The sequence below is a fragment of the Oncorhynchus kisutch genome, linkage group LG15, assembly GCF_002021735.2.
Source record: "Oncorhynchus kisutch isolate 150728-3 linkage group LG15, Okis_V2, whole genome shotgun sequence".
NCBI classification, from domain to species: Eukaryota; Metazoa; Chordata; class Actinopteri; order Salmoniformes; family Salmonidae; genus Oncorhynchus; species Oncorhynchus kisutch.
In genome coordinates, this window is record NC_034188.2 from 90706258 (window position 1) to 90721716 (window position 15459).

Genomic DNA, 15459 nt, shown 5'->3' on the forward strand with positions numbered 1-15459 from the left:
ACACACCCCTATTAGGTTACTGAAACAATGCTTGACACACCCTAGATAGGTACTGAAACAATGCTTGACCACACCCCTATTCAGGTACTGAAACAATGCTGGACACACCCCTATTCAGGTACTGAAACAATGCTTGACACACCCCCTATTCAGGTACTGAAACAATGCTTGACACACCCCTAGATAGGTGCTGAAACAATGCTTGACACACCCTAGATAGGTACTGAAACAATGCTTGACACACCCCTAGATAGTACTGAAACAATGCTTGACGCACCCCTAGATAGGTACTGAAACAATGCTTGACACACCCTATTCAGGTACTGAAAACAATGCTTGACACACCCCTAGATAGGTACTGAAACAATGCTTGACACACCCCTAGATAGGTACTGAAAACAATGCTTGACACACCCCTAGATAGGTACCGAAACAATGCTTGACACACCCCTAGATAGGTACTGAAACAATGCTTGACACACCCCTAGATAGGTACTGAAACAATGCTTGACACACCCCTAGATAGGTACTGAAACAATGCTTGACACACCCCTACATAGGTACTGAAACAATGCTTGACACACCCCTATTCAGGTACTGAAAAAATGCTTGACACACCCCTACATAGGTACTGAAACAATGCTTGACACACCCCTATTCAGGTACTGAAACAATGCTTGACACACCCCTAGATAGGTACTGAAACAATGCTTGACACACCCCTAGATAGGTACTGAAACTATGCATGACACGCCCCTAGATAGGTACTGAAACAATGCTTGACACACCCCTAGATAGGTACTGAAACTATGCATGACACGCCCCTAGATAGGTACTGAAACAATGCTTGACGCACCCCTAGATAGGTACTGAAACAATGCTTGACACACCCCTATTCAGGTACTGAAACAATGCTTGACACAACCCCTATTCAGGTACTGAAACAATGCTTGACACACCCCTAGATAGGTACTGAAACCATGCTTGACACACCCCTATTCAGGTACTGAAACAATGCTTGACACACCCCTATTCAGGTACTGAAACTATGCTTGACACACCCCTAGATAGTTACTGAAACAATGATTGACACACCCCTAGATAGGTACTGAAACCATGCTTGACACACCCCTAGATAGGTACTGAAACAATGCTTGACACACCCCTATTCAGGTACTGAAACTATGCTTGACACACCCCTAGATAGGTACTGAAACAATGCTTGACACACCCCTAGATAGGTACTGAAACTATGCTTGACACACCCCTAGATAGGTACTGAAACTATGCATGACACGCCCCTAGATAGGTACTGAAACAATGCTTGACGCACCCCTAGATAGGCACTGAAACAATGCTTGACACACCCCTATTCAGGTACTGAAACAATGCTTGACACACCCCTATTCAGGTACTGAAACAATGCTTGACACACCCCTAGATAGGTACTGAAACAATGCTTGACACACCCCTATTCAGGTACTGAAACAATGCTTGACACACCCCTATTCAGGTACTGAAACAATGCTTGACACACCCCTAGATAGGTACTGAAACAATGCTTGACACACCCCTAGATAGGTACTGAAACAATGCTTGACACACCCCTAGATAGGTACTGAAACAATGCTTGACGCACCCCTAGATAGGTACTGAAACAATGCTTGACACACCCCTATTCAGGTACTGAAACAATGCTTGACACACCCCTAGATAGGTACTGAAACAATGCTTGACACACCCCTAGATAGGTACTCAAACAATGCTTGACACACCCCTAGATAGGTACTGAAACAATGCTTGACACACCCCTAGATAGGTACCGAAACAATGCTTGACACACCCCTAGATAGGTACTGAAACAATGCTTGACACACCCCTAGATAGGTACTGAAACAATGCTTGACACACCCCTAGATAGGTACTGAAACAATGCTTGACACACCCCTACATAGGTACTGAAACAATGCTTGACACACCCCTATTCAGGTACTGAAAAATGCTTGACACACCCCTACATAGGTACTGAAACAATGCTTGACACACCCCTATTCAGGTACTGAAACAATGCTTGACACACCCCTAGATAGGTACTGAAACAATGCTTGACACACCCCTATTCAGGTACTGAAACTATGCTTGACACACCCCAAGATAGGCCCTCTCACTGAAACAATGCTTTACACACCCCTATTCAGGTACTGAAACAATGCTTGACACACCCCTATTCAGGTACTGAAACAATGCTTGACACACCCCTATTCAGGTACTGAAACAATGATTGACACACCCCTATTCAGGTACTGAAACAATGCTTGACACACTCCTAGATAGGTACTGAAACAATGCTTGACACACCCCTAGATAGGTACTGAAACAATGCTTGACACACCCCTAGATAGGTACTGAAACAATGCTTGACACACCCCTAGATAGGTACTGAAACAATGCTTGACAACACACCTAGATAGGTACTGAAACTATGCATGACACGCCCCTAGATAGGTACTCAAACAATGCTTGACACGCCCCTAGATAGGTACTAAAACAATGCTTGGCACACCCCTAGATAGGTACTGAAACAATGCTTGACACACCCCTAGATAGGTACTGAAACCATGCTTGACACACCCCTAGATAGGTACTGAAACAATGCTTGACGCACCCCTAGATAGGCACTGAAACAATGCTTGACACACCCCTATTCAGGTACTGAAACAATGCTTGACACACCCCTATTCAGGTACTGAAACAATGCTTGACACACCCCTAGATAGGTACTGAAACAATGCTTGACACACCCCTATTCAGGTACTGAAACAATGCTTGACACACCCCTATTCAGGTACTGAAACAATGCTTGACACACCCCTATTCAGGTACTGAAACAATGCTTGACACACCCCTAGATAGGTGCTGAAACAATGCTTGACACACCCCTAGATAGGTACTGAAACAATGCTTGACACACCCCTAGATAGGTACTGAAACAATGCTTGACGCACCCCTAGATAGGTACTGAAACAATGCTTGACACACCCCTATTCAGGTACTGAAACAATGCTTGACACACCCCTAGATAGGTACTGAAACAATGCTTGACACACCCCTAGATAGGTACTGAAACAATGCTTGACACACCCCTAGATAGGTACCGAAACAATGCTTGACACACCCCTAGATAGGTACTGAAACAATGCTTGACACACCCCTAGATAGGTACTGAAACAATGCTTGACACACCCCTAGATAGGTACTGAAACAATGCTTGACACACCCCTACATAGGTACTGAAACAATGCTTGACACACCCCTATTCAGGTACTGAAAAAATGCTTGACACACCCCTATATAGGTACTGAAACAATGCTTGACACACCCCTATTCAGGTACTGAAACAATGCTTGACACACCCCTATTCAGGTACTGAAACTATGCTTGACACACCCCAAGATAGGCCCTCTCACTGAAACAATGCTTTACACACCCCTATTCAGGTACTGAAACAATGCTTGACACACCCCTAGATAGGTACTGAAACAATGCTTGACACACCCCTAGATAGGTACTGAAACAATGCTTGACACACCCCTAGATAGGTACTGAAACAATGCTTGACACACCCCTAGATAGGTACTGAAACAATGCTTGACACACCCCTAGATAGGTACTGAAACAATGCTTGACACACCCCTACATAGGTACTGAAACAATGCTTGACACACCCCTATTCAGGTACTGAAAAAATGCATGAAACACCCTTACATAGGTACTGAAACAATGCTTGACACACCCCTATTCAGGTACTGAAACAATGCTTGACACACCCCTAGATAGGTACTGAAACAATGCTTGACACACCCCTAGATAGGTACTGAAACAATGCTTGACACACACCTAGATAGGTACTGAAACTATGCATGACATGCCCCTAGATAGGTACTCAAACAATGCTTGACACGCCCCTAGATAGGTACTGAAACAATGCTTGGCACGCCCCTAGATAGGTACTAAAACAATGCTTGACACACCCCTAGATAGGTACTGAAACAATGCTTGAAACACCCCTAGATAGGTACTGAAACCATGCTTGACACACCCCTATTCAGGTTCTGAAACAATGCTTGACACACCCCTAGATAGGTACTGAAACAATGCTTGGCACACCCCTAGATAGGTACTGACACAATGCTTGACACACCCCTAGATAGGTACTGAAACAATGCTTGACACACCCCTAGATAGGTACTGAAACAATGCTTGACACACCCCTAGATAGGTACTGAAACTATGCATGACACGCCCCTAGATAGGTACTGAAACAATGCTTGACACACCCCTAGATAGGTACTGAAACTATGCATGACACGCCCCTAGATAGGTACTGAAACAATGCTTGACGCACCCCTAGATAGGTACTGAAACAATGCTTGACACACCCCTATTCAGGTACTGAAACAATGCTTGACACACCCCTATTCAGGTACTGAAACAATGCTTGACACACCCCTAGATAGGTACTGAAACAATGCTTGACACACCCCTATTCAGGTACTGAAACAATGCTTGACACACCCCTATTCAGGTACTGAAACTATGCTTGACACACCCCTAGATAGGTACTGAAACAATGCTTGACACACCCCTAGATAGGTACTGAAACCAATGCTTGACGCACCCCTAGATAGGTACTGAAACAATGCTTGACACACCCCTATTCAGGTACTGAAACAATGCTTGACACACCCCTAGATAGGTACTGAAACAATACTTGACACACCCCTAGATGGGTACTGAAACAATGCTTGACACACCCCCAGATAGGTACTGAAACAATGCTTGACACACCCCTAGATAGGTACTGGAACATGCTTGACACACCCCTAGATAGGTACTGAAACAATGCTTGACACACCCCTAGATAGGTACTGAAACAATGCTTGACACACCCCTAGATAGGTACTGAAACAATGCTTGACACACCCCTAGATAGGTACTGAAACAATGATTGACACACCCCTATTCAGGTACTGAAACCATGCTTGACACACCCCTAGATAGGTACTGAAACAATGCTTGACACACCCCTAGATAGGTACTGAAACAATGCTTGACACACCCCTAGATAGGTACTGAAACAATGCGTGACACACCCCTAGATAGGTACTGAAACAATGCTTGACACACCCCTAGATAGGTACTGAAACAATGCTTGACACACCCCTAGATAGGTACTGAAACAATGCTTGACACACCCCTAGATAGGTACTGAAACAATGCGTGACACACCCCTAGATAGGTACTGAAACAATGCTTGACACACCCCTATTCAGGTACTGAAACAATGCTTGACACACCCCTAGATAGGTACTGAAACAATGCTTGACACACCCCTAGATAGGTACTGAAACAATGCTTGACACACCCCTAGATAAGTACTGAAACAATGCTTGACACACCCCTAGATAGGTACTGAAACAATGCTTGACACACCCCTAGATAGGTACTGAAACAATGCTTGACACACCCCTAGATAGGTACTGAAACAATGCTTTACACACCCCTAGATAGGTACTCTCGCTGAAACATACGAGGAAGTGACGTTGTCGTCGTACAAACGTCACAGGATATCCAGGTACACTCAAACAACGTAGAGTGAACACCCACCGTATATATTTGCAATAAACATTTTGAGAAGTGATGTTTTGAGTCACTAAAGCGTCCACGAACTTTTGAGTCCTACAATCTGCCCTCAGATTTCCACTATTCTATAAAATAAAACGTATTTTAAATTCAATTAAACCGTCAATATTTCCATTAATTCTGTAGAGAACAGAGAGCGGAGACGATGGGACAGGAGTCCACCAGAGAAGCTACTGAGACTGTTAGAGAAAGCCCAGCTCAGCACCGCTTTCAGAACCTACTCCATACACACAGAAGGTAGGTCCCGCTTTCAGAACCTACTCCATGCACACAGAAGGTAGGTCCCGCTTTCAGAACCTACTACCAGCACACAGAAGGTAGGTCCCGCTTTCAGAACCTACTCCATACACACAGAAGGTAGGTCCCGCTTTCAGAACCTACTACCAGCACACAGAAGGTAGGTCCCGCTTTCAGAACCTACTCCATACACACAGAAGGTAGGTCCCGCTTTCAGAACCTACTCCATACACACAGAAGGTAGGTCCCGCTTTCAGAACCAACTACCAGCACACAGAAGGTAGGTCCCGCTTTCAGAACCTACTCCATACACACAGAAGGTAGGTCCCGCTTTCAGAACCTACTCCATACACACAGAAGGTAGGTCCCGCTTTCAGAACCTACTCCATACACACAGAAGGTAGGTCCCGCTTTCAGAACCTACTCCATACACACAGAAGGTAGGTCCCGCTTTCAGAACCTACTCCATACACACAGAAGTTAGGTCCCGCTTTCAGAACCTACTCCATGCACACAGAAGGTAGGTCCCGCTTTCAGAACCTACTCCATGCACACAGAAGGTAGGTCCCGCTTTCAGAACCTACTCCATGCACACAGAAGGTAGGTCCCCGCTTTCAGAACCTACTCCATGCACACAGAAGGTAGGTCCCGCTTTCAGAACCTACTCCATGCACACACAAGGTAGGTCCCGCTTTCAGAACCTACTCCATACACACAGAAGGTAGGTCCCGCTTTCAGAACCTACTCCATACACACAGAAGGTAGGTCCCGCTTTCAGAACCTACTCATACACACAGAAGGTAGGTCCCGCTTTCAGAACCTACTCCATACACACAGAAGGTAGGTCCCGCTTTCAGAACCTACTCCATACACACAGAAGGTAGGTCCCGCTTTCAGAACCTACTCCATACACACAGAAGGTAGGTCCCGCTTTCAGAACCTACTCCATACACACAGAAGGTAGGTCCCGCTTTCAGAACCTACTCATACACACAGAAGGTAGGTCCCGCTTTCAGAACCTACTCCATACACACAGAAGGTAGGTCCCGCTTTCAGAACCTACTCCATACACACAGAAGGTAGGTCCCGCTTTCAGAACCTACTCCATGCACACAGAAGGTAGGTCCCACTTTCAGAACCTACTCCATGCACACAGAAGGTAGGTCCCGCTTTCAGAACCTACTCCATGCACACAGAAGGTAGGTCCCACTTTCAGAACCTACTCCATGCACACAGAAGGTAGGTCCCGCTTTCAGAACCTACTCCATGCACACAGAAGGTAGGTCCCGCTTTCAGAACCTACTCCATGCACACAGAAGGTAGGTCCCGCTTTCAGAACCTATCCATGCACACAGAAGGTAGGTCCCGCTTTCAGAACCTACTCCATGCACACAGAAGGTAGGTCCCGCTTTCAGAACCTACTCCATGCACACAGAAGGTAGGTCCCGCTTTCAGAACCTACTCCATGCACACAGAAGGTAGGTCCCGCTTTCAGAACCTACTCCATGCACACACAAGGTAGGTCCCGCTTTCAGAACCTACTCCATACACACAGAAGGTAGGTCCCGCTTAGAGGGGAATCTTTCTAGAAAACACTTATGGTATAATTGACTACCACATGGTTGGTCATGCGTGCTGTGAAACCTTATTTCTGATTGAAAGGAATTGTAATAGATGATCGACGAATGACTTCCCAAGTGATGTAAATCTCTCAACAACCTTAATAGTGATAGACGCAGTTGTGTAGTCTAGTACACCGTGACACCACATTCCCTATGATGATATGATCAATAACGATTGACACATGATGAGCCTTTGTGTGGTTGGTTTGAGGCACGTTAACTTTAGTTAGTTCACAGAGTTGTATGGAGTCATGTCTTCCTGAAGTGTAGTCTAGTACACCGTGACGCCACATTCCTTATGGTGCCCCGAGTGTTTGGTTTTCTGCAATATTTTTCAATGTTTTTTTGGGGGGGGGGAATTGAGCATTCCAGGATATAATATACACTGAGTATACAAAACATTACGATCACCTGCTCTTTCCATGACATAGACTGATCAGGTGAATTCAGATGAAAGCTACGATCCCTTATTGATGTCACTTGTTAAATCCACTTCAATCAGTGTAGATGAAGGGGGAGGAGACCGGTTAAAGAAGGATTTTTAAGCCTTGAGAAAATTGAGACATGGATTGTGTCTGTTTGCCATTCAGAGGGTGAACGGGCAAGATAAAATATTGAAGTGCCTTTGAACGGGGTATGGTAGTAGGTGCCAGGCGCACCGGTTTGTGTTAAGAACTGCAACGCTGCTGGGTTTTTCACGCTCAACAGTTTCCCCATGTGTATCAAGAATGATCCACCACCCAAAGGACATCCAGCCAACTTGACACAACTGTGGGAAGCATTGGAGTCAACATGGGCCAGCATCCCTGAGGAACTTTTCAACACCTTGTGAAGTCCATGACCTGACGAATTGAGGCTGTTCTGAGGGGAAAAGGCAGTTCAACTCAATATTAAGGTGTTCCTAATGTTTTGTATACTCAGTGTACATGTACACTCATCCTGATTTAGGACTAGGCGCTAATTTATCGGGTCCAAAGTAGGGCCCTAGAATGTAGGGAACGGGGCCTTGTCCCATTTGGGTCCGATTTGAAACGTGTCCCTCTCCCCACAGGTGAAGACCCGCTGGTAGGCCCCCTGTCCCGGGGAGGAAGGGACGACACCGACGGACCGACAGCTGGACAGACAGAGGATGAAGAACGGCTGCAACCACGCTCTGATGACGAGGATACGTGAGTCCTCCTGGAAGCCCATTGGCCAGACCAGACATATTGTGTATTCCACCAAATGGAACCATATTCCCTATATAGTGCACTACTATAGACCAGAGCCCTATGGGACCCTATTCCCTATATAGTGCACTACAATAGACCAGAGCCCTATGGGACCCTATTCCCTATATAGTGCACTACTTTTGACCAGAGCCCTCTGGCACCCTATTCCCTATATAGTGCACTACTTTTGACCAGGGCCCTATGGGCCTGTACAGTATGAAGGGAATAGGGTCTCATTTGGGACAGAGACTATAAAGTAGTATAACCTTTAGACTATAACAAGCTAAAAGGCAGTAAATGCTCATTTGGTCAAAAAATGAGTTAATGTAATTTTTTGCTACATTTTAAATACATGCTTAATCATGTGGACAAGTATCCTGCCTCTATTGTGTTTTGGAGAAAATGGGGGTCATGTTACTGTGAAACCAAGGTAAATAAAAACCTTTTTTGTCCTCAGTTCCACACTATGATCAGTTACTGCCTTTTTGCTTGGTAGGGCAGTAATTGGCAGGGCAGTAATTGGCAGGGCAGTAATTGGCAGGGCAGTAATTGGTAGGGCAGTAATGGTCCCTCTGATGCATTGTATGAGGTAAATAACTAATGTTTCAGTGGGATCATATTGACCAGTCCCATCCATTCTGTGAATATTATTTATTTAATTTAGGCATGTATGTATCAGAGTAGGAGTGATAATTTTTAGGATGAGTTGTGTCCTTTTAAATAACAATGAATAAGATTGCATGGACAGGGGGAGCTTGATACATACAGTGCCCTGTTTTCTAACAGTCCCCATGTCCTATTCTCAGAGACTTTGAAGAGGACTGTCCCTGTGACTGGATGGAGGAACTAGAGCAGATGTCTATGGACCACTGATACCTAGCGGTCTGCCTAGCTAGCGGTCTGCCTAGCTAGCGGTCTGCCTAGCTAGCGGTCTGCCTAGCTAGCGGTCTGCCTAGCTAGCTGTCTGCCTAGCTAGCGGTCTGCCTAGCTAGCTAGCGGTCTGCCTAGCTAGCTAGCGGTCTGTCTAGCTAGCTAGCGGTCTGCCTAGCTAGCTAGCGGTCTGCCTGCCTAGCTATGTCCACTACAGTAGGCTATGTCCACTGTCTACAGGATGTTCACTACAGTAGGCTATGTCCACTGTCTACAGGATGTCCACTACAGTAGGCTATGTCCACTACAGTAGGCTATGTCCACTACAGTAGGCTATGTCCACTGTCTACAGGATGTCCATTACAGTTGTCTACGGTGCCTTGGGAAACTATTCAGACCCCTTTTACTTTTTCCACATGTTGTTATGTTAAAGCTTTGTTCTAAAATTGATTAAATCGATTTTTCCCCCTCTTCAATCTAAACACAATATGGCATCACAATACCCCATAATGGCATCACAATACCCCATAATGGCATCACAATACCCCATAATGGCATCACAATACCCCATAATGGCATCACAATACCCCATAATGGCATCACAATACCCTATAATGACAAAGAAAAAACTGTATTTTAGTCATTTTTGATAATTATTCAGACCCTTTACTCAGTACTCTGGTGAAGCACCTTTGGCAGCAATTACATCATCCAGCCTTCTTGGGTATAATGCTACAAGCTTGACACCTGTATTTGGGGAGTTTCTCCCATTCTTCTCTGCAGATCCTCTCAAGCTCTGTCAGGTTGGATGGGGATCATTGCTGCACAACTATTTTCAGGTCTCTAGAGATGTTCGATCGGGTTCGAGTCCGAGCTCTGACTGGGCCACTCAAGGACATTCAGAGATTTGTCCCGAAGCCACTCCTGCGTTGTCTTGGCTGTGTGCTTAGGGTCGTTGTCCTGTTTTAAGGTGAAACTTCCCCCCAGTCTGTGGTCCTGAGCGCTCTGGAGCAGGTTTCATCAAAGATCTCTCTGTACTTTGCTCCGTTCATCTTTCCCTCGATCCTGACTAGTCTCCCAGTCCCTGCCGCTGAAAAACATCCCCACAGCATGATGCTGCCACCACTTGACATTCAGGCCAAAGAGTTCAATATTGGTTTTATCAGACCAGAGAATCTTGTTGAATCTTGAGTCTTTAGGTGCCTTTTGGCAAATTCCAAGCAGGCTGTCATGTGCCTTTTACTGAAGAGTGGCTTCCATCTGGCCACTCTTCCATAAAGGCCTGATTGGTGGAGTGCTGCAGAGATGGCTGTCCTTCTGGAAGGTTCTCCCATCTCCACAGAGGAACTCTGGAGCTCTGTCAGGGTGACCATCAGGTTCTTGGTCACCTCCCTGACCAAGGCCCTTCCCAACCAATTGCTCAGTTTGGCCCAGAAGCCAGCTCAAGGAAGAGTCTTGGTGGTTCCAAACTTCTTCCATTTAAGAATGATGGAGGCCACTGTGTTCTTGGGGACCTTCAATGCTGTAGACATTGTTTTGGTACCCTTCCACCAGATCTGCGCCTCGACACAATCCTGTCTCGGAGCTCTACGGACAAATTCCTTCAACCTCATGGCTTGGTTTTTGCTCTGTCAACTGTGGGACTTTATATAGACAGGTGTGCTTTTCTAAATCATGTTCAATTAATTGAATTCATCACAGGTGGACTCCAATCAAATTGTAGAAATATCTCAAAGGATGATCAAAATAGAATGATATGTCACTTGCACAGAATACAACAGGTAGACCTTACATTGAAATGCTTTCAATGGAAACAGGATAAACCTGAGCTCAATTTTGAGTCTCATAGCAAGGGGGCTGAATACTTATGTAAATAAGGTGCTTCTGTTTTTTTATACTGTATATACATTTGCAAACATTTCTAGAAACCTGTTTTCACTTTTGTAATTATGGGGTAATTGTGTGTAGATAGATGAGGGGAAACAATTATTTAATAATTTTAGAATAAGGTTGTAAGGCTGTCGGTCCACTACACTAGTCTGTCTGTCCACTACACTAGTCTGTCTGTCCACTACACTAGTCTGTCTGTCCACTACACTAGTCTGTCTGTCCACTACACTAGTCTGTCGGTCCACTACACTAGTCTGTCGGTCCACTACACTAGTCTGTCGGTCCACTACACTAGTCTGTCGGTCCACTACACTAGTCTGTCTGTCCACTACACTAGTCTGTCTGTCACAATACACTAGTCTGTCTGTCCACTACACTAGTCTGTCTGTCCACTACACTAGTCTGTCTGTCCACTACACTAGTCTGTCGGTCCACTACACTAGTCTGTCGGTCCACTACACTAGTCTGTCGGTCCACTACACTAGTCTGTCGGTCCACTACACTAGTCTGTCTGTCCACTACACTAGTCTGTCTGTCACAATACACACTGCCACAATACAGGCTGTCACAATACACGCTGTCACAATACACGCTGTCACAATACACGCTGTCACAATACACGCTGTCACAATACACACTGCCACAATACACACTGCCACAATACACACTGCCACAATACACGCTGTCACAATGCAAGCTGTCACAATGCAAGCTGTCACAATACACACTGCCACAATACACACTGCCACAATACACGCTGTCACAATACACACTGCCACAATACAGGCTGTCACAATACACACTGCCACAATACACACTGCCACAATACACGCTGTCACAATACACGCTGTCACAATACACACTGCCACAATACACGCTGTCACAATACACACTGCCACAATACACACTGCCACAATACACACTGCCACAATACACGCTGTCACAATACAGGCTGTCACAATACAGGCTGTCACAATACAGGCTGTCACAATACACACTGCCACAATACACACTGTCACAATACACACAGATTGCATTCCATCTTATCTATTACATATGAATGACTAAATGACAGCACTTTAATACAACTGAAATGATTCAACAAACTTCCCGTTAACTTGTTTTTCCTGTGGGGGATGTTCATTTGATTTCCATAAAGATAATTTACATTACAATGGAGTCCTTCAGCATTCACTCCTTTCCAGAGTGGCCTACAATCAATCAGTCCGTTCAACCACAGTAGAAACATCAACTAGCACAATCACTGTACAGGAGAAACCTTCAAACACCCAGCTGTCTGCAAAATCAATACTAGTAAGTGTAAAGGCAAAGATAAGTACAGATCAACATTACGTGTGTGTGTGTGTGTGTGTGTGTGTGTGTGTGTGTGTGTGTGTGTGTGTGTGTGTGTGTGTGTGTGTGTGTGTGTGTGTGTTTCATTCAGGAAAACCCTTTTTTTGCGGTTATTGTCAGATTATCCGTTTTGTAGCTGCATAGAATTTACAGTGCAGTTCTGAACTTTACTCCTTCCTGATCACGAGGGTCATATTCATTAGTGCACACAGTACTGAAACGTTTTACAACTGAAAACAAGTGGGTTTTTTTACGAGACAAGTTCAGTTAGTCCCTCCCTGTTTCAGCCCTTCAGGCAGTCCCTCCCTGTTTCAGCCCTTCAGGTAGTCCCTCCCTGTTTCAGCCATTCAGTTAGTCCCTGTTTCAGCCCTTCAGGTAGTCCCTCCCTGTTTCAGCCCTTCAGGTAGTCCCTCCCTGTTTCAGCCCTTCAGTTAGTCCCTGTTTCAGCCCTTCAGGCAGTCCCTCCCTGTTTCAGCCCTTCAGGTAGTCCCTCCCTGTTTCAGCCCTTCAGGTAGTCCCTCCCTGTTTCAGCCCTTCAGGTAGTCCCTCCCTGTTTCAGCCCTTCAGTTAGTCCCTGTTTCAGCCCTTCAGGCAGTCCCTCCCTGTTTCAGCCCTTCAGGTAGTCCCTCCCTGTTTCAGCCCTTCAGGTAGTCCCTCCCTGTTTCAGCCCTTCAGGTAGTCCCTCCCTGTTTCAGCCCTTCAGGCAGTCCCTCCCTGTTTCAGCCCTTCAGGTAGTCCCTCCCTGTTTCAGCCCTTCAGGTAGTCCCTCCCTGTTTCAGCCCTTCAGTTAGTCCCTCCCTGTTTCAGCCCTTCAGGTAGTCCCTCCCTGTTTCAGCCCTTCAGGCAGTCCCTCCCTGTTTCAGCCCTTCAGGCAGTCCCTCCCTGTTTCAGCCCTTCGGGTAGTCTCTGTTTCAGCCCTTCAGGTAGTCCCTCTCTGTTTCAGACTATTTTTTCTGTTTGGTGCCTGGTGAATATGACTCAGGTGAGATGAGGGGTGGACCTAATGAGGGATGGATAGCAGTATTCTTTCATCACTAATTCCCATACTGTACACTGAGCAGTACTACATACCACTCCTGGGAAACCCCTCACGTGTAGGAGTTTACATATATGTTGCACTGTTTACGTTTTGAAATCTTGGATATGAATTACTTCAATGGGAACCAGTCCTGTTTTTTGACTGTATGATGAACAACTTTGTGATACCATTCATATTTTAACTATATGTCTTTTGTTAGAAAGTATTCCACTGAGGAAAATTTTAATTTAAAAAAATGTTTTGAAATGTGTTGAAGAGTAATGATGATAACATTGAGTGATCTCCGCTTATCTTTTTAGATTCATCAGAGCTGTTTTTGTCTTTTAATATTTAAATAAATGGTAACTTAACAATGTATGATTTATGACAGAAAATAAAGACAGTTGTTGTGATGTCTCTCGTTTTAATCTATACTACCTTAGCCCGAGTGTCAGTTGGCGATCATTCCAGCTTGTTGCCACGCCGACTAGTCTTGCCTTGACAACCTTTGTCTACTGTTAAGTCCTTTTAAAAATATAAATTAATAAAGTAGGAAACTTAACGTGAAGGCAGTCTTCACAGGGGGACTTTTCTTTATGAACGCACAGACCACAATACACGTCATGGGAGACATTTTGGAAATGTATTCAATGAGATTCCAGAAACCAGTCTTTTTAAAATCTTAAATGAGAACTAACTCAATGGGAGCACTTTAATACAACTCGTAGTCACCACCACAAAGACGTTTAGTTATAACTATCACGTCTATTTCCTGTGGGCATATCAATGTCATTTCCATAAAGATAATTGACATTACAGTTTAGTGGTCCGCTGTAGCTCAGCTGGTACAGCATGGAGGTTGTAGCGCCAGGGTAGTGGGTTTGATTCCCAGGACCGCCCATTCATGAAATTGTATGCATGCATGACTGTAAGTCGCTTTGGATAAAAGCTTGTTACAGACAGCAGGTGTTAAATATCACTGATCAAATCAAAAATGTGCCTAATGTATATTTGTAAACAACTTGTGCATGAAATCTAAGGAAGTCTCTAGGTTTTTGCTCGCCTGAGGTAGAGTATCTCATGATAAGCTGTGGACCACACTATTTACAAAAATAGTTTATTTTTCATAGCTGTCCATATACCACAGCAGACCGATGCTGGCACTCAACGAACTGTAAAACGGCCATAAGCAAACAGGAAACCGCTCATCCAGAGGCGGCGCTCCTAGTGGCCGAGGACTTTAATGCAGGGAAACTTAAATCCGGTTGGCCTCATTTCTATCAGCTTGTTACATGTGCAACCAGAGGGAAAAATACTCTAGACCACCTTTACTCCACACACAGAGACACATGCAAAGCTCTCCTTCGCCCTCCATTTGGCAAATGGACTGTCAATTTTATCCTCCTGATTCCTGCTTACAAGAAAAAACTAAAGCAGGAAGTACCAGTGACTCGGCCCATTTAAAAAGTGATCAGATGAAGCAGATGCTAAGCTACAGGACTGTTTTGCACAGACTGGAACATGTTCCGGGATTCTTCTGATGGCATTGAGGAGT

The 15459-nt window shown here is 45.0% G+C and overlaps 1 protein-coding gene across 7 annotated transcripts in view; it reads left to right on the forward strand.

The window, feature by feature from the left end:
• The window catches only part of nek3 (NIMA related kinase 3), an 85540-nt gene extending 71219 nt beyond the window's left edge, over positions 1-14321 (forward strand). For 4 of the 7 annotated variants that reach the window (XM_031791286.1, XM_031791288.1, XM_031791287.1 and 1 more), the window contains 3 exons: positions 5830-5940; positions 8614-8731; positions 9580-14321. In XM_031791286.1, coding sequence (XP_031647146.1) covers positions 5830-5940; positions 8614-8731; positions 9580-9646 — 296 coding nt within the window. In that variant the 3' untranslated portion in view covers positions 9647-14321. The remainder of the gene's footprint in view (positions 1-5829; positions 5941-8613; positions 8732-9579) is intronic. The other 3 variants (XR_004203220.1, XR_004203219.1, XR_004203221.1) reach the window with 3 other exon arrangements.
• The last annotated feature ends 1138 nt before the right edge of the window (positions 14322-15459 follow it).